Source organism: Euwallacea similis, chromosome 14, assembly GCF_039881205.1.
Source record: "Euwallacea similis isolate ESF13 chromosome 14, ESF131.1, whole genome shotgun sequence".
Taxonomy (NCBI): Eukaryota; Metazoa; Arthropoda; class Insecta; order Coleoptera; family Curculionidae; genus Euwallacea; species Euwallacea similis.
This window is the reverse complement of record NC_089622.1, coordinates 820,328-847,111: the sequence shown is the minus strand read 5'-3', so window position 1 is coordinate 847,111 and position 26,784 is coordinate 820,328. Positions and strand designations below refer to the sequence as shown.

At 36.8% G+C, this 26,784-nt stretch overlaps 2 protein-coding genes across 4 annotated transcripts in view; one reads left to right on the top strand and one right to left on the bottom strand.

Annotated features, from left to right (window-relative positions):
- cpx (complexin) overlaps positions 1-26,784 on the bottom strand; it is a 146,729-nt gene that overhangs the window by 82,595 nt on the left and 37,350 nt on the right. For all 3 annotated transcript variants that reach the window (XM_066397197.1, XM_066397196.1, XM_066397198.1), the window contains one exon: positions 17,726-17,790. In XM_066397197.1, coding sequence (XP_066253294.1) covers positions 17,726-17,780 — 55 coding nt within the window. In that variant the 5' untranslated portion in view covers positions 17,781-17,790. The remainder of the gene's footprint in view (positions 1-17,725; positions 17,791-26,784) is intronic.
- Positions 1-26,784, top strand: part of Hr96 (Nuclear hormone receptor HR96) — a 131,012-nt gene that overhangs the window by 95,967 nt on the left and 8,261 nt on the right. The window lies entirely within an intron of this gene.

The following is a 26,784-nucleotide window of genomic DNA, read 5'->3' as shown; positions in this document are numbered from 1 at the left end:
CTACGGGTAGTTTTCGACGCCGCGTGCAAAACAACAAAGGGCTCATCACTGAATGATGTCCTAAAGGTCGGGCCCACGATGCAAAATGATCTATTCTCGATATTACTACGCTTTAGAAAACATAATTTAGTCTTGATCGGGGATATAACGAAAATGTATCGACAAATATTGGTGGACAAGCACGAAAGGAACCTTCAGCGGATAGTCTGGCGAGATACGCCCAATGAAGAAGTCAGGCACTATCAACTCAACACGGTCACGTACGGCACCGCTTCAGCCTCGTACCTCGCAACACGTTGTTTGCTCGAGATCTCAAAAAACGTGGCCGAACAACGGCCGCGCGAATCTGACATAATAGCGACTGACTTCTATGTTGACGACTTGCTGACTGGGTCCTCAGATCTCGACTCCCTTAAACAGTTGGGAGAAGGCATTCGCCGAGTTTTATCGGAATACGGATTCGAATTAAGAAAATTTCGATCAAACGCGCACAAGGTACTGGACGACATCGCCAGGGACAGTCACGAAAGCGACAAGTACCTCATAAGCGATAACTCGAGCAGCAAGACATTAGGAATTTCGTGGATTCCAAGTCTTGACGTTTTCGAATATAATTCGCAAAACTTCGCGGAGACTCACAGCAGAGCCACGAAACGAATCATATTATCATGGGTCGCAAAAATCTTCGACCCGTTGGGAATCTTGGGTTTCTTAACGGTGCGCGTGAAATTGTTGATTCAACGTCTCTGGCAGCTAAAAATCGATTGGGATGAGAGCATTCCAAGCCAGTTGCACTCGGAATGGTTAGGCTTAAGAAGCGAAATAGCAAAGGTAGGTCTATTGCAAGTCCCACGCCATGTTCTCGTCAATAACCCGAAATCGATAGAAGTTCACGGTTTCTCGGACGCCAGCGAAAGGGCCTACGGATGTTGCGTGTACCTGCGATCAACGGACGAAAACGGAAAAATTGAAAGTCACTTATTGTGCGCAAAGTCTCGCGTCAGTCCCCTAAAGTCCCTCTCGTTACCGCGATTAGAGCTCCTCGGAGCTGTGCTGTTGGCAAAACTGGTGAAGAGGTCCATCCACGCTCTAAAGCAGCCCATAACCAGAATGTTTTTGTGGGCCGATTCCACGATCGTTCTATGTTGGATCGCAAATGAGCCGAAAAGATGGAAGACCTTCACCGCCAATAGAGTGGCGCTGATACAGTCATTGACCGCCATTGATGATTGGAATCACATACGATCTGAGGAGAACCCCGCGGACATTATATCGCGCGGTACAAGCATCAAGGACTCAAAAAATTCTCGACTATGGTTCCACGGACCCAACTTCCTCGTGGAACCAGATATGTGGCCTGAAGACCCGTCCATCTCGAGATTCGCGACTCCAACGAACGACATTCCCGGACTTAGGCCAGTGCCGGAGGTATCGCTAGTAGCACAATATCCCGAAGACTGTATATTTAGCAGATTCTCGAATCTGCATAAATTAATACGCGTCATGGCCTATTGTGCAAGATTTGGAAGCAATACGAGGCTACCTAAGGGTGAAAGGGGGTCGGGGCCTCTGAGCTCAGGTGAAGTGCAGCGGGCTGAATGGCAACTCATAAGAGTAGTTCAGTCACAATCGTTTCCCGCGGAAAATCATGACTTAAGGACGAGAAATCGCGTCTCGACCAAGAGCAAGTTAAAGGCCTTATCTCCATTCATTGATCGGGACAGTATGATAAGAGTTGGGGGTAGGCTAACAAACTCAAGCTATTCTTATGATGTAAAACACCCTATCGTACTGCCGGCCAAACATCCATTTACCAACCTCGTTATTGACCGCGAGCACAAACGCACCCTGCACTCAGGGACCCAATGTACCTTAGCTCACGTCAGACAAAGGTACTGGCCCCTAAATGGTAAGCAAGTAGTGAAGGCACACGTCCGACGATGTGTGGTCTGTTTTAAGGCGAATCCAAATAACTCCCTCGTTCCCAGGATGGGTGAACTGCCTAGTTCTCGCGTTACTCCGTCGCGCCCATTTTCAGCTGTTGCTGTTGATTACGCCGGGCCATTTGAACTAAAGGATGGAAAAACGCGGTCGCGAAAGACAATCAAGGGGTACATTTGTATCTTTGTGTGTCTCGCAGTCAAGGCTGTGCATATCGAGGTTGTCACGGACTTGACTAGCGACGGGTTTTTGAGCATGTTGAAAAGATTTGTATCGAGACGAGGCCTGTGCTCTTCTATTTACAGCGACAACGCTACGAACTTCGTAGGCTGTAAAAACGAACTAATCGCGATACGAAACATCGTAAGATCTAGCACGTTTCAAAATTTCCTGACAAACTCGCACATAAAATGGCAGTTTATGCCTGCAAGGTCCCCGCATTGGGGGGGGCTTCACGAGGCTGCGGTAAAATCCTGCAAGCATCACTTGAAGCGAGTTTTGAATGGCTCTCGGTTTCATTATGAGGAGTTCTACACACTAACTACTCAAATCGAGGCGATTTTAAACTCAAGACCTTTAATTCCCATAAGTCCTGATCCCAATGACCTAAATGCGTTCACTCCTGCCCATTTCCTGATTGGGCAAGAAATCACGGCCATAGCCGAACGGGACTACACCGATAGCAAGATCAGCCTCGGCAAGCGATATCAGCATCTCCAGCGCGTCGGACAACACTTTTGGTCTCGATGGCGAAAGGAGTACCTCCATCAGCTGCAGCAACGAAACAAGTGGCAGTTCCAGACCAATCCCGAAGTGCATGTTGGAGCCTTGGTCCTGCTGAAGGAAGATAACGTGCCGTCCCTGTGCTGGCCGCTGGGCCGAATCGCGGCCGTCCACCCTGGGCAGGACAGTGCAGTGAGGGTGGTCAGTGTGAAGACTAAAAACGGAACTCTCAAAAGAGCCGTCACGCGAGTGGCCTTGCTGCCAATAGACTAAGTTGTGGACTCTACGCACATTTAAGGATAGTTTAGTAGTAATCACATCAATCTTTTGTACATATTATATCGTTACCACATACCATTGAAAGCCGCAGCACGGTCTTTCAAGGGGGGGAGGATGTTAAGAGTTGGTGAACTGAGTCTTGATATCTTCCTCGATCAAGCTAAAACCCTAAGTTGCGCCCCTGCACATCTTACATTTGTTGCCTTCCAGATGCCGCGATCCGTTAAATTCACTCGAAATGGTTTATGATTCAAATTCCTCGACTTTGTACTTGTTAAACTGCGAGGCAATCAAGTCATAAATGTGCATCGGAGGTGGTTCTTGGGTATCGGAATTCCCCACCATTACCTTTCGGCGGTGGTTGTAATTGGGGGTTCCGTCACGTCCCACTCAGGATGAAAGCAATATTCCGGTCACGGGATAATTTGCCCTTGGCCATAAGGCCTGCCCAAATGGGCCTTCTTCAACTAAAATGAGCTCCGAAAAGGGGCACGCCTATGTCTGCTGACCAGCATCTCCCAGTACTTAAGGGCTGGGAGAAGCAAGGATCTCTCTCTCATCACGATCACGTTGAACCGTTGAGGTTGTCCCGATACCTCGGCAATCCACTCGTACCCGAAAATTATACCTGTCACCGGAATCGCGATCGTCCAATCTCGTGTTTCCTCATCTAAATTTTAGTCATACCTATGTGTTACAATTAGTAAATAAACCTTGTTAATGTTGAAAGTGTTGTCCTAAATTCCACGGCTTTCGGGAAATCCCACGTGTTTGCTTGCTAAGCAAGAAGCTAGTCCGTCCTGGACTCTCGCAACCAGGAGTACAACGTCGATACTGCGAACCGACAAGTGTCGTAAATAGTGCTAGCGTGTAAGTGCTCTCGTATAATAAGCGCGGGTGGTGTCTCCAACCTCAAAGGAAGGAACCCCTGCATATCGCTCAACAGAAGTACTTATACGGAACTGGCCAGGAGGAAACTCGGCTTCCCAGAAGAACCGCTTTTCTTGGGGTGATAGTTTCGTTCTCCATAGTGAAATATCTGGGACACATCCTTGATAAATCACTATTGCCATCATCCATGTGTCCAACGCCGTGCAGGGAGTATTCTCTTCCCTATAGACCTGAAGATGAGACACGAAATTCTGGAGTATATCGGCTGTGTCTTCAGGAGGAAACTGCTGAGTACCTTCTATTGTAATTGCTTATGACGTCTCTCACAGAGTTAGTCAACTTCTCGAGGAACTGAACTATTGAATGATGCCCATAGTCAAGTTCTCAAAGAATCCGAACTATGGGATAATGTCCATAATTCAGGTTCCTGTAAGGTTCGGCGTCCCTTGCGCCAGTAAGCGCAACTGTTATCAGTCCACCCAATTCAACACAATAGAATACAACAACTGAACGATACTGGATATGAATATTAGTTTGAAGTGAAAAACCTATACAATACATTGAATATCATAACTTAATGATCATTATGTGATATTAAGATGCCTCTAAATCTGCAACATCGCTATACGAAGTTAGCGGAATATTCTGGTAGATAAAGCAACAAATTTTCAGGAGGATCAAAATCATGATAAATCACAATTTTGTGGCGTGAAATAAAACTTTGTTTAGATAAGAAAAGCCAATTACCACGCGAAATTCTCCCGAAACAAACCGAATACAATTATTTTTAAAACTCTCGAAATTTATCTATATCTAAAAAGCTGTATGTTCTGCTTAAATTTCAGGACCGTTGGCCGGGATTTCCGTTTACTCCAAGCTAATTTAATATTTTCCTTGTACTTGCTACAGAACAAATTTATTGGGAGAAAATTTTAAATTACGTGCCTTCGCCAAGAACAACAAATAAAGTATAATTTAAGAGAGCCGTGGGTAGGTAATCTCGAGTTGTTCTTGAGATTCAAAATTATTATATTGTAATAGCGTAATGAGAAAAAGAGAAAATATAAATTATCTCTTTTTAGTTTTATCGAACTGCCACGAAATTTACTTTTAAATTTACAAACCGGAGCTTGAAATTTCGTGTTTACTTCAAGCTTATTTAAACCCCTGCTTATTGTTCCCAGATTTGTGGGGAAATTTTAAATTAGTCCCGTTAAACAGAAGAAAATAAGACATAATTCAAAAAAAGATTTGCGGGCTGTATAAAATCAGTGCCTAAAATGTGGAAGCCGCTTTATTGCGCAATTTAATGGAAACACCCTCGGGTTGTTTTTTCGAGAGCAGCTTTTAGCTCAGTTTTAAATATTCACAATGAAATTGTAGCCTGAAGATGGCAATTTTACATTCTAATTCTTGGGTCCGTGCGTATTTAAAATCAGAAGCCTCCTAGAATTAAATTAAGGACTTTACTTAATATGTGTATATCCTATATTCCTTATTGAGCCTACACTCTCGATTTTCTTTGCACGAAAACATGATGCAGTATACGACATGAATATGCGAAACAAATTTGAGCGTGTTTACCGTAACTTAATAGATCCCATTAGTTGTTTGACCCCGTGCAAATTTGATAACGTACGAAGTGAAGACTTACGAGATTGGTCAGTGGGATGTCACTCAGTACAGACGAATCTGTAGAATGATTCCTTTGAATTTCAGAGGAGACTGTAGAGTTTAAGTTGCAAAGCTCAGAGTTCTGATTTTCTTCAGAAGAGGTATCCAAATCTGTCAACTCAATTGAAGGAGTTTCGCGGTCAATATCGAATATCTTGAAAACATATTGTAGAAAGAAAACTCATGGACTAAGTGAATCTAAACGCGAACAAATTTTTGTATTAAACATCAAAATTGAAGGACTGTTCCTCATTAAGCTACATATTAAAATGTATCCGACTGTCCTAGTGAATATGTGGTATCTCTAAAAGGCAAAAATAGACCTGCAAGTAAAATATCCCATCCCAAGCACATGATTTTCCAGAAATGCTAGTCGATCTCTGGACAGGCCTGTTATATGTGCTTTACTGAAAAGCTGTAACTTTCATCCCCAGTTCCGAGATTGCAAGTTCAAAAAAGGCCATCGGAAGCTCGGATGTCATGTCTTTCAACCGCTTGCCATTTGAGGTCGTGTATTATTGAATATGCTGCCCCATTTTCATCCTATTGACATTTTTATCGTAACATAGCGAAGGTTATTACAATAATTGCATAGTGTAAAGTAATAATGTTTTAGTTCTCTAGAACACTGGAATGTGATTTTAGCTTTGATGCAGCGTAATGCGGTACTAAGGTTTGCATTATACGTATAGATCTCACACAACGCCCATTATATGGTAATTTGATAATGTAAATGACTTGTAGGGTCAGTTACTGCAGGCACTGCAGGTAGACTGAAGCCTGTTTAAATTAATCATAATCAAAATTCATTAGGGTATTACATTCGCTTCCGTTGACTAATGAAATACTTGAATGCACATGTGTAATGAATCTTTCGTGCTGCTAGCAAGTTTTTCATTCATCCTTCTTCTAGATATGCGAAAAACTAAAAATCTCGACGAAATGGCGATTTTAACTGTCTTCGTTAATGGATCATTTTGGAGTTTGATTAATTGAAAACTAGCGGCGATCGATTAATCAAAAGTCTCTTTTTAGTTTAACGAGCCAAATGATTGGTTTCGACTAGTGTTTGTTTCCATTATTTGCAAGCTTCAATTCTCCTATGGGAGGTCATCGCTTCAATTTTGATCCACCTTAAAAGCTCCAGCAATACTAGCAAGGCGTTCAGTGCCGCTCCCGATGTGGCCATGGATTTACGATTTTTAAGATCAACAATTTGGCAACAGAGTTCACGAGATCAGAATTTCTAGGGGAAGTTCTACAGAGTCTCATTTGATGCTCCCTGGTTCCCTCTCATCTTTGTTCTCGACCAGCAAAGCTTCTTTACTAATCTTAATACATAATATTTCATTTCTCGTCAAATTTATTTAAACACGCTTATGTCTGGTGTTAATCCGCTACCTTGCTACGCCATTGAGACAATAATAGTATACACTAGTTCTACCTATGAGCTTTCAACAGTCCATTTTCCGTTATAAACAAGTAGTTACTGCCTAAGTTAATGTTGGAATAACTGTGGTGGAAACAAAGGATAGCAGGCACTAACTCTTGCTAGCTTCTCTTTAAACTTGATATGGTTTCCTGGAGCGTGCCTTATTTTATTTTAGAGCTTCATTTAAGGGAAAGAAAGCTACATAAATCTGGTAAATGCGACATCGGGTTTATGTACAATGAATGTTTCAAATAAATTTCTCAGATAAAAGAGCTAAGAGGGCTTTTGTTTTCTTTCCCTCCGTTTAAAGCATTGAATGGCGTTATAAAGAATTTAAAATAGTTATCATCAGACACGGTTCTATTATTAAAATTCCAATCTTCCTCTCCCTCGGAGAGGTGCATTCCATTGTATGCAGTCGTTTCGGAAATTAACGCGAAAAATTCCTCCAGGAACACCCGTTTAATAGTCCATGAATAGTTTTTATGTCTGCAATTTCCAGGTTAAGCTCCTCCTGTAATAACAGCCTTAAGGTTTATTATGTTCCTGCAGTTTATAAAATTCCCTTCCGGGAATTGATCTTAATCATGTAAATACTCATTCCCACATTTCAGATCGATCATCGCCTATACTAATCTACAACGTGAAAGAATTTTGGGCCATTTTCCTAAATTAAAGGCAAAGAATTTCTTTGGAATTCGTATATAAGCGCTGAAGGTATTTGATGCCTGAAAATCCAACTTTAGTCTGATGTGGGGTTTTCCCTTTAGGTTTGAAGACGTGAATGCTTCCCATAAAATACACAAATAACAATATTTAACTGCAAATATGACGTTTGTGTATATCCTGGGTTTTCGTGATATATAGAATATTATAAAATATTCATTTATGTAATTTGAAACTAATTGGTTAACTCCATTTATTGTGCAATAAACTCAGTGCTCCTCGTTTTAATGAATTGATTGTTAACTGTTTTGTTAACTGTGCCATGGCGAAATTTGCCTAATTAAATATCTACTGAAATTAATTATTTGTTTTAGGCTTATATTATCTAGTTACAACACATTTGATTTAAAAACGTGTGCAGTTCAAGAACTGTTTATTTAAAAAACGGACTTAATTTCAGTGACTTCAACTAGTTTTGCAGGCCATTAAATTGACTCTACCTCCAAACTAAAGGAGTTCCTGGTGATTGATGTATTTGAAGTGCTTTCCTTGTATAGAACAACTTAAAATCGCCCTTTTGTGTGCTACTCTGGGCTGCATCCTGTAGACGAAGATTAAGTAATGTAGTTTTCGGATATAAAGTTTCAATGTTCAACTGAAGTCCCTGAGGGTTGAAACTCTAGTAGTAAGACGTTTCTTTATGCATTTAACAAAGAAAATGTCTGCTTAGGTCAGTTCTAGTTGCTTCAAAATCAAAATTAAATAGTGAATATTTGCGCAGATCAGTTTAGGATCTTCAATTTTGGAAATTCTCGTTGCAAATTTTAAGAAATTCTAGAATGTTTCCATGGTTAAAACTAAATAATAATAATAGAACTATTCCGTAAATTCTGAGTAATCTTGTATTACTTGAACTAAAATACTTCGTAACTTCTGAGTAATCAGAATCTGAATTCCCGTAACTTAGTGATAATCCGAACTGAGCTCAGCGGAAAGTTTCATAAACTTTGTTAAGAAGATTTTAGGGAAGAAACTTCGATTAACTGCATTAGATATAGTTCGCAATTTTGTAGGGATCAGAATCTGAAGAAAAATTTCGCAATTTAAGGGCAACCTGAACTGAGCTGGGCAGGAATTTTTCATGATTTTTCAATAATTTTAGAGAACCATGGACTGACGCGAAGAAAATATTCCGCAAACAGAATTTACTGAACCGCGGACTGACCAAACATGACCTCGATTTCATAATTATAGTTTTGGAGCTAATACCGAATTTTAGGGGCGAGACAGAGACAAAATCGTTATGTGACTAATACAGAGCAATTACTTTGGAATATTGAGAAATCAATTTCAGCGGAAAATCACACGTAATTATCGCCCTATATGCCACCATGTGAGCAGATCTAATAACAACAGTCCATGCTCAAACACACTATGTATTCAAGTGAAATGAATAACCGACCTAATCAAATATTTACCTGCTTTCCATAAATCCAGTCTAATCAACACATCCCTCTCAACAAATATTATCATCACTACAAACCAGCTAAATATTAACAGACCAAACAACTCAAGGTCACTTTAATCCTATTTACAGGCGTTTCTTCCCTCTTCTTTCAGCTTTTAAACTTGCAAATGACTGAAAACTTATCTAAAGTGGCAGAATCGTAATGATTTGGAAATCAATGTTCACAAGGAAACAGGCTGCAATAAGAACTTCAAAATCAATTTTGTAAAGTGCTCGCGATGTGAAACGCTGCCCATTCAAGGAGCTCATCGATTTGTCGTCGACAGGAGTTGCGAGATCTAAGAGTCGGCGAGAGGTAATAAAAATTCGATGTTTAAGAAAGCATAGGAGGGGGAAAGGTGGCTAATTTTCCGGAAAATGGGCCATCCTTGTGCAAGTGCGAGTGCGGGCCATTTACGAATGTGGTAATTACGGGAGGAAATACTGCCAAGAGGGGGTTCCCCAAAATAGAAGGGCGTTTGCGGAATGGACGGATTAGATCTTAAGAAGGTGTGGAAAATACAATAACTGCTTAAGATCGGCTGTATGTTGGAAATGAAAAGGTTGCAACAAGTAGGATGAGTAGAGGAAATCGACTGTTAGACAGTTTTCTTTGTGAAGAAGGAGGTTCTAACGGAGCCTTGTTGATTGAGACGCAAAACAATCACACCAACCGATTACCTACCGTTCTTAGGCAGCGGAAAGCTAATCATTTCCCTTATAAAGAAGAAGTTTCCAATCATCTTCTCCTCAACGGGATTCTTTCTGAGTTGCTCGCTTAGCAACTGGACCTTTTTGAATACTCAAAATCAAAATCACATCACTAAAGCCAATTCTTCTCTCTAGTATAATTTAAAATTATCGTATTTTCATGCAAACTGACGACGTTAAATGCGACTGTTTTTAAATCGTTCTCAAAAGCATTCAGGGCATGTGTTTGGATCGAGTTGGAACAAAATTGATGTGAACTGTTGAATTGATGTGATTTTCCAAACTCCACATTTTCGTGGAATAGAATAATGACGTCGCAGTTCACATGCGATTTTAAATCATGGATCAATACGGTTATCAACAAAAAACGACTCAAGTTGCAGCTCGTCAAGTGTAGGGAGAAGCGCGTTTTATTGTTTTTGAAATTTTGCACTTAAATCGATTGATTTGGATCCTCTGTTAATGCCGAGTAACTCATTTCTAGGGAGATTATTTCCATTTAGGATCTTATTTCCTCCATTAAATATAAAAATTTCTGGTTCGAAATCCATGAAAATAAGTTTTTATGCTGCTAGTCAGATGGATCTCTATAACAGATTCTTGAAAATCTACTTCACATCTCTCTTAACGTTTTTTTACTGGCAATATTTTTAAATCCACAATACAAAATCATTCACATAGGATCGCTCCAGGGAAAAGTTCTCCAGAAAATCCTAATGCGTCCGTTTAAAACTTAAAACTTTTTGTGGCGACGACCCTTGGGGAGAGATTGAGAAGCACGAGACACACAGAATATGAAAACTTTTAAATTACTTTATGCTATTTTACCAACTGTCAGAGTTTGCGGCTCTAGAGTAAGATTTGATAAAAGTTCCTCAATGAATTTTATTGAAGCTGTCAATTTTCCATTTTTCTGATAATGGATTTGCCAACTCCATTTGAATTTTGTGTCAAAAACGAAACTTTTTATCAAATCTGTTGAGACCATTTTTCCGAGAACTCGAAACTGTTTTGTATCAAGAACTGTTTATTCTATTTAAGCACGACATTGTTCGTTCACCCACCAAATTATATTCAAGGCATTTCCATTTCAAAGTCACGTCACTTCCCGACAACAAGGGGGAAAAGGGACCGGAACTTCCGCAATTCGTACAGGCTAAATGTAAAAGAATCACGTAGCAGGCGCCAATCGTGCAAAATAAGAGTCGACAACCATCTTCGATACGACCCGAAAACCTGCTTACCTTATTGCTTTCCGGATTCCCGGGGGATGTTTATTAAGGACACACTGCTTTTCCCTAGATAAGGGATCTGAGTAGGATTTTGAGTAAGGGTCTGAGTAATAAAGGCACTAAGTCATCACGATGATAATATGAACTTAAGACCCTTCGGCATGGATGTCATTTTTTCATAAATCGCATTCAAGTTCGATTAAGATTCCCCAAGTTTAGAAGCACGATGTCATGAAATGCTGTAAAAGAAGCACGTAGAGACCATTCCTAATCGTACCAAATAAAGAACGACAATAATCTCCGATAGGTCAAGCCAATATAGCTTTGGAATTCTAGAAGAGCTCGAAGGCATTATTTATTGGAGAGATTACTTGGAAAACAGCCATTTATTTGTCTCGGTGATATACTCTTTCACTCAAATAATCTCCCTCTGTCCACGTCCACATAAGAGTATAGGAATGTTACATGTGTTTGTAAACACGTGATCAGGCCGGGTTAATCCCCACATCGTAACGAATGCTATAATCCGTGATAGAATATGTATTCTATCACACTCCATTAGCAATAAACACGAAATACTCAACGCCCACGTAAACATATCTCTCCCACTGGAATAGACCTAATAAAATTTACATATGCATAACGGTTGCCAAACCATTTAGTAGGCCTTAAATATCAAGTTTTAGTAGATTTTGGACTTGGATGTTCGACGGTGCAACAATCGTGAAACGTCCATATATTATGTTAATTATTTAGTACTTCAAAGCCATATCGATTAGATATTTTACTGAGGATGAAAGTCCTATAAGTAAACCCGGAGACGGGAAAGTTGTCGGAAAACCAAAAACAAGTTGGTTTACTTGTGGCTTGTTTATGCAATAGGATTTGGCCTTAAAAGACAAACAGCAATGGGTTCTTCTAACGGAATTATTTTAATAGGATTTTTAGCAAATTTTCCGAAAGTACCGATGATTTGTCGCGGACGAAGTAAAGTAGTGTACTTGTGTGTGGTATATAATGAGCATCATCACCTTAGAAGAAGGAGAAAAAAAGGCTCACATCCCCGATGGAGAAAACTTCTCAGTCGAGGATGATAACATTTATTATAATCTCGTGGAAATATAGTGTACTACTGTCAGCAGTAGCGGAAAAAGAGATCGAAAACTGAAGTGTTTTAAATTTCGCTACAATTATCATCTTTGTATCGTTGGGATACATAGGGCAGCTCTCAGTATAAAAGCTGGCTAATTTGAAAACCATTCTCTGCAAATCCTTTGTTGCAAAACGACCGTTAAACGCCACTAGAAAACAGTTAATGAATTTAAATGGCGTCAATGTTATCCGCCATTTCAGGAAATAACGAAGTTCGATACGATGTTCTCGATGTTCTCTATTGTACCGGTCAATTTGCAAGACTGTTATTAACGTAATTTCAATTCAAATAGAGAAATTCTTTATAGTGGGGTTTTAAATATTTTTAATAATTAAAACATCTTTTACGGGACAGGGTTCCATTGACCATTTCTTAACTTTGCAGCAAAACGCCGAATGTTCCGAAATACATGCGATATAAAATTCTTATAAAGAAAAACAATTTGAGGTTTTTCTCTTACTTACGTTCTTCTTAAGAAAAACCCCAAAGAACTTCTGGATATATTTTTAGTCTTTTACCGACTTATCTCGCTCGTAATTTCACATTGTAGCGTTGATTCCCTTATTTATACAAAGAATAGGCAAGTCAAACAGTAATGTACGGATTAGTTTTATTTTCTTTCCTCGCCTTTTCGGATTTGGTTGAGATAAAATTATTTTTTAGACGAAGAGATGTTAAACTATGTTAAAAATCATGTTAAAGGGCCATTGAAGGCTAGTTAATAAATTTTAAACACTACTAAAACAAAACTACTAAAAAGGAGACTCAACTCCTTTTTAAATATTAATTTACATTTCAAAGAGAGAAAATTGGGAGTAGAACGCTCCCTAGGAATGACGTCAAAATGACGTGTACCTGTTAACCTTGTTATATCGACGCTGTTTTAATAGGCCTTTTCGACGTCATTTCCCTAGAAAGGTTCTACTCCCCAGAGTACAGAATCGGGCCCCAGATAGGGAAATTGTGAATAACATTGAATAATTAAATTCGTTTTCTCAAGGTTACTATACTCATCACCTTTTAACACATATAATATCATTAATTTCTCAGTAACATTAACTGGGTCTACATGAGGAACTTCTATATTTAACTGGTTATTTGCATAATGGTTGATATTTGACTGCAATGTTTAATGAATGTTTGAATCTCGAGGGTCTTCCCCATTGAAGCGATATGCCCTAAAATATTCCAAATTTATATATACAGACTGTCTCAGAAATAAGTACCGTAAATGATGGGGAAAATAGATTGTGACTAAATATGAAGAAAATTGTGACAAACACGGGCCTGCAAAAGCTTCGTTAAACGATTGACCGTTGGACCCCGCAATAGTTTTTCCAGATAAAACTAATAAACTTTCGACATGATTTTGAGAAAAGAGTATTTCAAAAATCCAGTTTATTTCCTTTATTACCGTTAAAATTTGTGAAACGAAAAACTGCAAATTGCAACCCAGATAAAAGGCGATGGAATAAATAAATAAATTAGAACTCTCTTTGTGCTCAAACGGCCCACATCGGATATGAATTTCGATCCGGAACGGTTTTGGATTTTACCTGTTAAAATGAAGCCATAGGAGATAAAGGAATTAACTATGGTCACGCTTAATACTTTAACTTCGTTTTAATCAAATAATTATTTTTTTTAAATTTAGTAGTATCGATCCATTTCTATTTCGAACTCCATTGCATTGCTGAAACTATGCTAGTTTCAGGGGAAGTTCGAAAATTAATTAAAGTTCAATCTATACAAAGTGCTTGTAATTTGACGTTACAGAAATTTAATTTTAAAAGTTAACTTCGACTAGAGTGAATTTTACCGATAAATTGATATGTACTCTGCAGTGTTACTCATTTCCACAAAGGAAGCTTTGCAGGCAATAATTGAAAATCGGCAAACTCGTGAAATAAACATGATAAACACACCAATTCCTGAGGGCTTTAACGATTCTGTTAATTAATTGGCATATTAATACAGAGTTTGATCATTAGCGTTATGTGCTTAGAAGAAACTTGAAGGCAAAGGAAAATATATAATGGGTTGTAGACGTAAGTATCACGACCTATTTTCCTTTTCCAGGCCACAGATCCCATCTTCTATTACACTGTATTTTAGTGGCTATAAATCGGCCCTTCCTAAAATAAATCCCTGATGGTTTCAGTTGGCATAAATCTACCGAGGTAAATATGATAAAGCTCCATAAAATCCAGGGGTATAAAACTTTATTTTCTAGCTTTATTGAAATATTTTTGGTATATTACTATTATGCAATTTATAAGTGCTGTTTGCAATTAACGTTGAGAATTAGGCGATTACATTTGATAGCCCGTAAAAAACTTTATTTTGCACTTGGTTTTGTCAGATATCACTTTGACAATTTTGATATGACAATTGACAACCAGCAAAATTTCCGAAAATTTTTAGGTTTTATCAGTTGCTGCGAACAAAGTTTGTAAGTGAAATTTTTGGATGTTTTCTTGACATCTGCAACGCGACAACTGAAAAACATAAAATTTTCTTACCGAATACCACGCGTGCTTCCACTGGTATCCTGAAATTTCTTTTCGAGCACGAACTTCTTAGGAGAATTTCGTGTTCTCAAATCAATTTCCAATAATCTCTTCCGGAAATAATTCAGGCACCAGTGGTTTTATAAGTGAAAATTCTACATCTCCGAAGACTTCAATTCAGGACGTTTATTGCAATTGGAATGTAAGGAATTATTAATAGATATCTCCCTCGTCTAGCCAGAAAATTAATAACCTTCGGAAAGATGGCTGCATCGACGACTACGGAATTCCCGATACTGCTCTCAATGCGAATATTATTGAAATGAGCTTGAAACTTCCTAATAGAGTTTAAGCGACATAGTTCCCCAAACTGCTCTATTATGAGGTAAATGAATTGCATATAGTGAGTGTGCCAATTGAAAACGAAGGGAACTTTATCGTTTGCTCTGTTCACATAAAATTTCCACAGGGAAGATTCGATAATTTAACTTTCGTTTGAACAATAATTAATGACCTCAAAAACATACAAAATGTACATAGATTAAGAAGCTTGCTGTATCTGCAATTTTGTATACAATCGCGGTCCAATAACTCCCTTTATCTCCGCATATTTTGTACTTGGCAAAATATTATTGCCCTCTCATTCTATTCGCAATTCTGCGAAGGTGGCAATTTGTGCCATCAAGACTACAATTCGGCATTACAATTCAGAATCAGAATCTACGTCCCATAATACACTTTATACTCGAGTTACATGACATCATTTGTTGGCTACTGCTTTATGTCGCCTAATTCACGTTAAACTGCATGGGAAAATTGGATTTTCCCACCATATGCATCCATTGAAAATCGTCTTGTTACGGTCGTCCGGCTGGAATTGTTTCCTGAAATTTAAGACTCCTTCTTGCAGTTATGTGTTAAATAATTCAAATGAGTCAACCGTTGAGAAACTCCTCCTCATAGCTTAGAGACTTTCTACTGAGCGAGGCCTAAAAAGTTCCGTGACGATGATAAATGATGCTCATTGACTTCGGACAATTACGAAGATGCCGATTGATGAATGAATTTTCGATGACTTTAAATTAAGGAGAAACAAGGGGATTTCGGTTGTTAGCGGCGCTATATTTCTCTGTAAGGGTGCTATGTTTTATTCATTAGCAACGGTCAATTTGCATCGAATAGCGCTACGTTCTCATCTGAACAAAAACGTGCATTAATTGTATTCTTTTTTGGCAATGTTTTGCTAAATTTTTACGAAAAACATTTTCCTGTGAAAGTGTCAACTTCATAACGTGGAAATGTTACAATGGACTAATATGGGAACAAAATAATGATATAGATAAAAACAACCTATATTAAAGTAAATTATGAGACGAATCAGTTTATGGCCGAGCGAGCTTGCGAGCGAGCCATTAATGGATTAATCCATTAAAACCTCATTACGTGCGCACTGCATATAACTTTTATGTCCGAACTCATGTTAAGTTCTAATGTTTAGGTCAAAATCAAAATACATTTAAACAATATAACAATAAAACAAACTTATGTCCGGATGTTAATATTCACTCATTGTGAGTTCCACAGTAAATACATATATTTTTTAACATGAGCCATGGGAATTTTGACACAATCTATTTCGGTTTTTTTCCAAATGAGCCACAGCCAAAGTGTCGAAGGGGTACAATTATTATTAATGAAGGCGCTTTGTGTTGTGTAGCTGACATCACCTATAAAGTTGTGACCGAAATGTTCAATAAAAATGTTGACATTAACCAACAAGAAATTAATGTTTTGTTATGTATTCGTGAGGATCGAGCAGCAGGGAAGTTTGTAATACGGTTTCAATGGAATTTTTGTTAAAAGTTTCTAACTCAACCCGTAAAATAATATCAGTTGAAAAACACCACCTGAACCACCTTCATAAATAATGACCTTTTAGGTAATTTCGGCTATGGCTCATTTAAAGCTACGCTCTTGGGGTTTAAACTTCACGTTCGGGCTACACGAATAATGTACTTCTCAATCTTAGTGTATAATATGCTGTTATTATATTGTAATTTTGACATTGCTATTATTCCCGGTGGGAATATTACGTATCTTCACTTCTCGTCCCCTTTGCCCACGCGCATTTCGTGACCCATTTTTTACCCTGCTTTAAATAAATTTGAATATTGTTCTTAATATACCCATAAGGTTTATGATGTCTTCTCTTTGCTTTGTTCTCCAAAATACGCCATTCATTAAAAAAAATTTTGGAGCACAAAACCCTTTACTTTTTACTACTAACATTTGACTAGATTCGGGACATTTTTATATCGGATAAATAAGTATTTTGAATTAAACAATATTTACATATTTGAGATTTTTTCAGGTTCTTCCGAGATTTTTAGTTTTATGTCTGTAGACTTTTAGACGCATATTTTTTCTGATTAATCACGTGATTTAGGAAAAATTCTTGGGGATTCTCAAGACGTTTTGATATATCTCTGTTTCTATTCGAGAACTTTTTAATTTCTCTCGCTATTGTTTTACAAATATATAATTTGAAACTTTAAAACCTCGATATTTTATCTTTTTTCCTACAAGAACTTTCAATCCTTAGGAAAAAGTATATCCTTTCTTGTTTTTACTGCCACATCTCTTTTTATTCCTCTTTTATGGTTATTTGTATTTGCAATTTTCTGGGGTTCTTGCATGTGCCGGAATGGCAGAGAAGTTTATTTCTTCACTTTACATAGATATTGGTGAAATTCTTCTAATAAATTTTGGTATTATTTAGTATAGTGTTTTATTTTCTAGAACACGCTCCAGAAATTCTAAATCGTTCTAAATCCAGTAGAGAAAAGTATAGGAATAAGTAGTGGGAGAAAATTCTTATAAATCTGAAAGACTCTAGCCTCTACCTATAAAATTCGATCGATTTAGCCTTCGATCCGTAAAATTTTAAAAACTCATCAAATTCTGGATCTTAATAAAAATCGATTGTAAATGAAATTATTAACTTACCTTTAACAGCGCTCAGTTTATTTCCCACCATTTGTTTCGCTACAAATGCCGCCATTGTTGATTATCTGAAAAACAAATATATCATCATGAGTATCGTTGAGTGGAAGAAAAAGCCAAAATAGCACAAGAAAATAATTTTAAATTTCTTTTAAATGTAGTAAAATACCATTCGTCCCATTTTGAGGCATTAAGTGTCAATTATTTAACGCCTAGCAACACTCTAAATAACGAGTTATTTACTAGTTTATCTACATATATCTATATCTATAACTCATGACTCAAACCTGTTTACTCACTGGTACAAGAATTTATAATTACATAACAATATGCGGTAAAATTTGAAGGTACTTATCATATGCAAACGTTTTAAATTTTTGTACATTTAAAAACTGAGGGTTAAAAACCTCCTTAAATATTGAATAAAAAATCATTAAAATCAAATTCTACCCCGATTCCTTAAAAAAAAACATTTTTTTATTATTGTGATCGAAAATGATCCCATCCATCTTTAACAAATTAAACACTTTTCATGAACTCCTCCTTTTACGAACAGGAGCTTTCCACACTGGAAATTAAGCAAACAGGCGAAATTCTCTGTACCTGGCAACCACAAAGGGGAAGATACATGGTTTTGTGGTCAAAGCACTTAGCGAGACCATTAAAATAATTGCGAGGCACCGAAGACAGAGTTCACGATTTTCTCTACAAACCCGTTTTCTTTTGATCCAAGAAATGTGCGTGGTTTAAACCCTGTTAATCGTGAAATTCAATACTAAAAGTGCATGTATCAAAATCTCAGCAAACCGTAAGTGTTATAAACCAATGAAGAAGAATATACAGGATTTGTTTAGAGTTGAGTTTTAGCTTTTAATTAAATTTGACTCATAATAGCAATATGTTAAGATGCCCGGGACACGTTCACCCATTTAAGCCTACATATGCTAACAAGATCTAAATTGCATTTATGGTTGAAGGGAGGCAAAAGGAAGGTTTTAAGCACTTGCATTTTAATTAACCAGTCAACGTATTACACCACTTAAACTGGATTTACGTATTTTATACCAAGCTGGATCTGTGGCAGGTCGTGTGCCAATTTACTGGATCGCTGCAGGCTGTGAGAATATGGGCACATAATTACTTAGAAAATTGTGTGTGTGTTAATGAGATGTTTGGATAATTATTTTCGAAATTTTTATGGAGAGAAAATCATAATACAGCATGCAAATGTAATAAAAATGAAATAACATTATATAATACCAACATTCATTTCTGTTCTGCTCTTGCAAGTTTCATTACTGTACTCATTTGTATTTTTTTTATCTGAATAAATTACTCTTAAATTTTGAACGATTATTATTTTATTATTATAATTAAGCAAAATTAAACATTCTTCATTCCTAATATTATGTAACACTTAAAAACTCCGTAGCAGCGTTCCTGCTCTAGGGCTAATATAGGAGCAATGTTCTTGGTTACGGCTCCCCTTTTCAATATTTCATAAATCTGTATTCGGAATTAACATGTAAAAACACATAACTCTCATTTTTACAATTATTATTATTATATTAAACATTATAAATTTTCAAAGTGATTTAGGATAGAAGTTTCATAATAAGGTTTGGTGAATGGTTTCCTGGGGTTTCTTTGAGTTCGATTACTAGGATTTCGACAGGAAAATATCCTCTGTCTGCAGAGGACGTCCAATAATTTTCTGTCCATTAAGCAATACACACATTCAACTGCAAATTATGCAACAAAAATTTCGGCTGCCAACAGAGTTATTTTTTATACCACGTTTTATTCATCAGTAACTGTGAATTTATAGCAAATAACGCTCTTTTTCTACCTTTCATGGCGTTTAAAAAAAGGTATTTTCTGTACAGGAACAGAAAGAGGACAATAAGTTATTTCTATTTTCCGGCAAAAACTTCAAATAAATGGTTACATTTTTAACTTAGTTTACGTCAAATTGTCCATTATTCAACATTGAAATTCTGCATTTAAATCTAAAATAAAAACTTTTCCATTCGTTCCTCCAACTACCCCAAAATCCTTTGTTAGCATTCTCATACCGTACATACCTGAAGCATTTAAACAAACTTCCGAAGCATGTAAAATCGCTGTCTAAAGTTTCCGAGGAATTTTTAGCCCTCAAAAGAAGGGTGAAAATACCCAACCATGTTATCTCCTGCTTGTCTGACCTAAAATATGTAAATCGCATTCTCAGTGTGTAACACCTGGGACGTAAATTAAAATCCCTGCATTCTCATGAACTTTATTGATCGATAGTTCGGTTTGATAATTTCAAATTGGGCGAAATAAGGGGATTTAAGTTTGGATTCACTACGCCTGGATGTCAAACATTTACTGCTGTAAAATCACTTGACTTTCCTTGGAAATTAGATCTTTCAAGACTTTTAGAGGCCAATGAAACGCGCATTGGACGCAAAAGGGGGTTGGTTTCAAAGTTTACCGCACTATTTCAAAGGGCTTTAAGAGTAAATGGATTTCAAACAGTAATACTTTAAACTAGTAAGAGACTCTGTCGTAAACAAGGAAAGTTCCAGAGATGTCTTGCAGGCTAACTAGGATTATTATAACTGACAGAACTTTTTTAAATTGGACCAACTACTGAAGTGGCGATTGAAACGATTAGGGTCGAAAATGCTTTAAAGCGTGAGGAAATTAATAATCTACTTTTAAGCTAAATCCGCTAGATTTATAAAGCTTTGTAAAAGAATTGTCCAAATCCTCATTGAGAATTTAAATTGCCAGGGACAAAAATCCGAATACTTTCTTCCAACCGGTGCTAAATAATGTGCTAACTTTGAAGGCGTGAAGTTTTATCACTTGCTCCAGCAATCTGTTATTGTCTTCTTAAAAGCTAAAAGTTTCATCTTGAACCATGTTCGTTTTCGTTTTACAACTGCATTGGTGGATATTTTTGAAAAACTGACTTCAATTTCTTTAGGCGACGTTATTCTTTAAAATGAGCACTCAAATCTAACAATGTAACTGAATAAGTTGGACACTTACATCCAAAACAAATTTACATTTTAAATAGCTGTCTCTAAATTATCGCAATTGCCAGGCAAATTCTTTTAATTTTACGCTCCAAATAAAGTTTTCGGCGCCACAGAATACAAAGAGGGCCAAACCAAAGTACGCCATTCTCCTAAATCTTGAATTCCGACCTTATCCGCTCTTTTTATTATTAATTAAAATGTTTTACATATTACTTCGAGGAGAATACCAATTCTGCCACTTGCAAACACGAAAACCAACCGAAATGGAAACGAGGATTTTTTTCTAGAACAAAAGGGATATAAAAGTTTAATGACGGACTTATGGACTTCATCGATTGCAGTTATGATCGGTTTCAAACAGGGCGAGCCCTTAATATCAGAGTTCCTGTTGTGGTGCATTTTAAGTGCAAGTAGGAGCTATTGCAAGTGACAGCTATGGCATTTCGGCCGTAAAAGCCTTTCCTAACAACCTTTATAAAAGGATTTATCCCTCGCTCTTTTTTGATTTATGAGAGTTTTATTAACTTCTCGGAAAATGTAACCGCTAGTTCGGCCTTCGCATATACGGAACCCGAGTAGGGTAAGTGCCCCAACTTTATCATGTATTTTTTTTTATTATCCCAAAGTTTTAAAATACACTTTCTTTCTTAAATAATTGACGGAATTGCAGTTCGTTATTCGAGGGAAAAAATTCATTTTTTCACTGGTCCAACGTATGGAAATGAGGAATATAGTGGCACTACAGCGCGGGCATCCAACACTTTAAGCCACTTCAAGGATGTCGTCTTGCTGAGCTCATTAAAATTCCCGCTATAACACCCTATATTTCATGTAAACCCCTAGGCAAAGTCTACATGCGCTAAAAGTTTTATTACAATATAAACCTACACAGCCTTCAGCTTAATGTATGATTTAGTGAAATTACTGTGTGAAAACTCTCTGTTGACTCTGCAAACCAAGAGTTTTTGACCGCACAGTCAATAGTAGAGGACACTAACTTAGGACAATTCGCTTACTTCTAATGGAAAAACTTGAGAACTTCTTTAAAGCAAATTCGATTTAGATTATAAATATTTCCTGCAATACTTGGAGAATTGAAAATTCACTCGAAAGGTTTGATGTCGCAAACAAATCACTGGTGAATTACAGCGGAAATTTGTACTAGTGCAATTATGGGAGGAATAGTATAAGTGCATTAAAATTACTGAAAATGTTTTCTAAAAATTGCATGAGTTTTGTTGCCATATTTTATGCGAAAAAGTCCGGCACCAAATGTGGAAGGCTCCTTTAGTAAAATATAAAAATGAACAAATGCAGTTTGTAAAGAAAATACGCTTGAATGCAAAATTGTCTGGTTATTTTGGAACACGAATGCTGTTTAGCGGAATATTTCTTGAAAACGGAAATTGGCGCCATACGTACTGATTATACAGTTTCTAGTATTTTTGGTTTCATTTTGCCTTGCAATTTTGGATATTCTATATCAGGGATCGTTCCTAAAGCAAGATATCTTTAAAAACTACTGTTAAAATTTAATTTTTACTTGAAATAAATACATTTTATTGATATCTGCCTGGAGGTTATCGATAACTAGTGAGAAATTATCGATACCTGTCAGGCAGTTACCGCTGTAATTTTTTTGAAACTAAAATATTTCAATCACGGTTCGAGGATGTGATTCAGGAAACTTTTTCTTGAATACAATTCGTCCAACCAAAATAAATCTATAATTTTTGACACCCTTACATGTTACTTAAATTGAAAAAAGCATTCATGCAATGCGTGCACTCGTGTTTTTATTCAACTTAATTTTCTTTCGTGCTAGCTGCCAAGAATTATCGATAATTTTCGTTGCCCGTATATTACCTTGATAATGTTCATATTTATTCTTAAGCAGAACAAAGCTTTCTTACTACCCTACGGTTCAAGTAAATATACAAGAATAAAGTTCAGGAAACAAAAAATGAGACGTGAGTGAAGTAATAAACTGAAATTTATCTAAGTGACGTTAGTGAAGAATTCTACTTTTTCAGTAAGTTTCCTTGGTAAAAATGAGGCAATTTCTCCAAGAAAAAAGTGGTAAAAATCAACAAGAAATATTCCTAACATTATAATCCCAATTCTCAATGCGAGACAACAGAGCGTGAACTGTAAAGCTCGCATAATGTTCTTAATTCAGGCGCGAGTTCCCGAAATGTGAGCTGTTAAACTGAAATATGTAGCTCTTTAAAGTTACTCCATCTGATGTTCTATTAGGAATAGAATATCTATTTAACTTCGTGTCCTTTGTTCTTTATCATATACTGATTTTGATAATGTGAGCCGTTAATTTCATATCTACCACATGATATTGCTATTAAAATAATGAGAGTTTCGTACTTACGTCCCAGAAATCTAACTTTCTGTATTAATTTAATTAGCCCCCGTAACATTTTTATTTCTCCCTTTCCCAGTATTATGCTATCTGCAGAAATTATCGTACCACTGGGGGCAATAACGCACACCTAAATTTTACTGGTACTAAAACACAACACCCTTTGCCTTATTATCAACTTTAACGCTCCAGTATTCATCACCGATATAAGTAAAGTTCACCATTTAGTTATCTTCAAGAGAAGCCAATGAAAGGAAAATATAACTGTTTCGTGTGTCTCATTTACCAGGTATATAAAGTGTAAATTTTTAATTACTTTTACGAGGTACAGGGTAAACGGTGATAGATAGGAAAAAACAAAAAAAAAAGCTACGAGTTCGATTTTTGACCTTTTGGTTCCAAGAGTATTGGGTTATATTCAGTCGCTTTCGGTATACAGAGGATTTTTAGGAATTGGCCATTTCGATTCTTTACTGCATTTCGACTATCATTAAAGTTCATTAAAAACTGAAAACGGCTTCTTATAAAGCTTTTTCTGTAGAATGCAGTGGTGTACTTAAATTCTGAATAAAGTTGCAACTGGATTCTATAGCAAAAACTGATGAAAAAATGTAACAATAGTTGAAACGCAACGGATGATCGAAAGTGGTCAATTTTCCTATAAAACTGATAATCCAAATTCAAAAACTGAGTTGGTAATGATTTATCAAGAACGTCCTGTATATTTAAAGTGAATTAAGTTCGCCATGAAAAAATGATGCCATAAAATCTCTCTTGAATATCGGATCCGAGAGTGTGCAAACAGATTTTATCTATCTATTACCGTTTTGCCAATATCCGATAAATTCATCGAAAAGGCGCCACATGTCCACAGAAAAAAGTGAATACTTGTTCTGAATAGCAATTTCCTTAGTTAGCATCAAATAAATGTGTTTAAATTGAAAACAGAGAAATAATAGAAAGAATTAAACATTTATTTGAAATAAAAGATAAATTAAAATGGGACTTATTTCTGTTAAGTATTTTCTTACTTTAAATGCATCTACCGTAGAAGTGCTAGTTAACTCACCATGCGAATCTGGCATTCTCGAATCAATAAAGGAATTACTCGACGTAAATTGCAGCTTTATTTGGAAATTTACTTTCTCGATTCAAAAAAATATATCATCTTGCGAATAGATGAACGTAAAAATATTGAAAATGATACATCAATACTAAGTCAAGCATTTACTTTTTACTATATACCTAATTTTATACTCCCTTCAAATTGAAACTGCTGATAAGAAATTGAAGTCTACTTAACAAACAGAGCTTGAAGGGTCTCGTCTTCAGATTACTGCCGAATCAAATTATATTCCAATTTGCTTTCAAGTCATCTGAACCGATTTTGCGTCGTGCATATTTATTATAATCCGATTTTAAAGCTAATTTCTTCAAGATTCTGATATTGAGTGAATTATGCTGGAAGCGAGTCTTTGGCTTTAAAACTTAACTTGAAAGTAAAGAATTTTAAAGAACTGCATTATTTAATGATTTATTAATGCGATATCAGAGGCTTCAAGAAATCATCATTCTCAGATTTTAACCCCGCTTAACAGCCTGATTTTCAATTATTTTTACAAATTCCGCTTCTCTAATCTCCACTATCCGTGATTGATATTCCTTCGATCCCTTAAAAAATCCTATTAGAACGAAATTAAGTGCAGAGAGATCTAGACTGCTCAGCTGTTGGCAATAAAACCCGAAGCAATTAGTAATTAGAATCTCATTAGCTAAAGTTAGGAACGAGCTGTACGGATATTTAGGTTCTGGATAAACCTCTCCTTTTCTAGGGATTAAGCTAATCCCCAGGCAAACTTTTGGATACCAAATACAAATTAGCTTGATTTGTAAGTGGTTTGGAGGTGTGGATGGGACTAGTATTGTATAAGGAACAAACGTTTTGGTGGTTCTTTTGAAGGTAGACCGGTACGAGAATGATAAATGTGGGAAAGGTCGTAAAAAATGTGTTTCAATACACATATGGGGTAAATTGGGAGAAACAATTTAACTGCTATTCTAATGTTATCTTTATTTTATTAACATAATACCGAATAAGTTCATTCCTGCAAAATTCTACCATAATCGGACATAAAAGTCTATCAATATTTCCTAAAAGAGGTGTATACCTCTCCAGCCGCAGGAGAGGGGCGTACGTTTCCTGGGGAACAATGGTCATAAAAAGCGAGTATAATACTCTACTTTGTCCACGCCCATTCTCCATTCATTACCAACGAGACGGTCTATTAAAATGTAAATAATATCGGATTAAAAAAATTAAGGTGGCTGCGCATTAAAGCCACCCAGCAGCCAATGTGGAATGTCGCTAACTGAGATCGAGAAGTTGTGCGGAATAATAGGCGAGCGGGTTACCATGGCAACATGAGTAACTTAAATGACCAACGGGAATAAAGGCTTTATATCCCGCTGATCCCTTACTATTCCCTCTGACGCTATAATTATGACCCCTATTTAACTTCAGTCAACAAACTGCATATTGTGGTCTGGATAACGATAATTTATGCGATGCCCGAGGGATTTTTGGATTTGAATTTCCTGAAATATGCACGAGAAGTTTCATTTTATGTCATATCAATAATGTGACAAATTTCATTCGAATTTTCTGGTGGTCTTTTAAGTGGAGCTTCTTCGAGTGGTGCTTTACCAATCCCCCTTTCCGAGTGTATTGAACGGGGGAATAGTTTTAATTTGTCACGTCAGTAAACAGTTTTTTCTAGGAAACACATTATTTAGAATTGTCTTTGTTGTTGTTTTTTTTTATCATAATTATTATAATTTAATATCTCTCAGTTGAGGACAAGGGCGTGAAAATGCTACTTGCTGATTTTTGCTGATGTAGTTTATCTTTCTCGAACGGAATTTCCGCCGATTCACGTTATGAACGTGACCAAATTTCCCTCATAAAGTGCACGTTGACATGCATATTTGTCACGTGTAGTGCCGATGAGCGCGTAGCCTGAACGACGTCGGAGAGGTATGTGAGGAGGCGCTTTCAAAGAAATAAACGTCGAAGGAGAAATGGAAAGAGGATGTTGGACAACGCACGTTTCTGCTTGTTGGCTTCATCAGGTCCGTGTTTTTTGGTACTATGATAATTGTGTGTGTGTATTACCGCCTATAAAAATCGACTTTAAGCATGGCTCACATAAAAAATTTTAACACGATATGATTTAAATTTAAAAAAAAAAACGATTTTGATTCCATTTATATATGGAAGTAAATAATTCAAGAAACTGCTTTATAGAGCTATTTAATTCAGGGTTTATATAACCGTATATTAAATAGAGTTGTAAAACAGAGCATGGGTTTAGTTTATAGCTCAAGTAAGTAGTGTTAAAGTAAGTGGGTGGGCTAGTACTTGATATTTGCCTAGCTTCTCTGCTAAACCATTTACTCTATCCGGTTCATAATTTGGTTACGTAACTTTCACATGAAAAGAATGTCAAGTTAGGTACGTACTACTGAGGTATAAATAACTTCTGTGAAATCATTAAAAGTTCTAATCGTAAAAGAAGGGGAAAAACTATTTTAGGGGCCTAATTAAAATTGCCATTACGTTAGCGTTGTTGGGCATGTGCCAATTCCTATTTCGCACATAT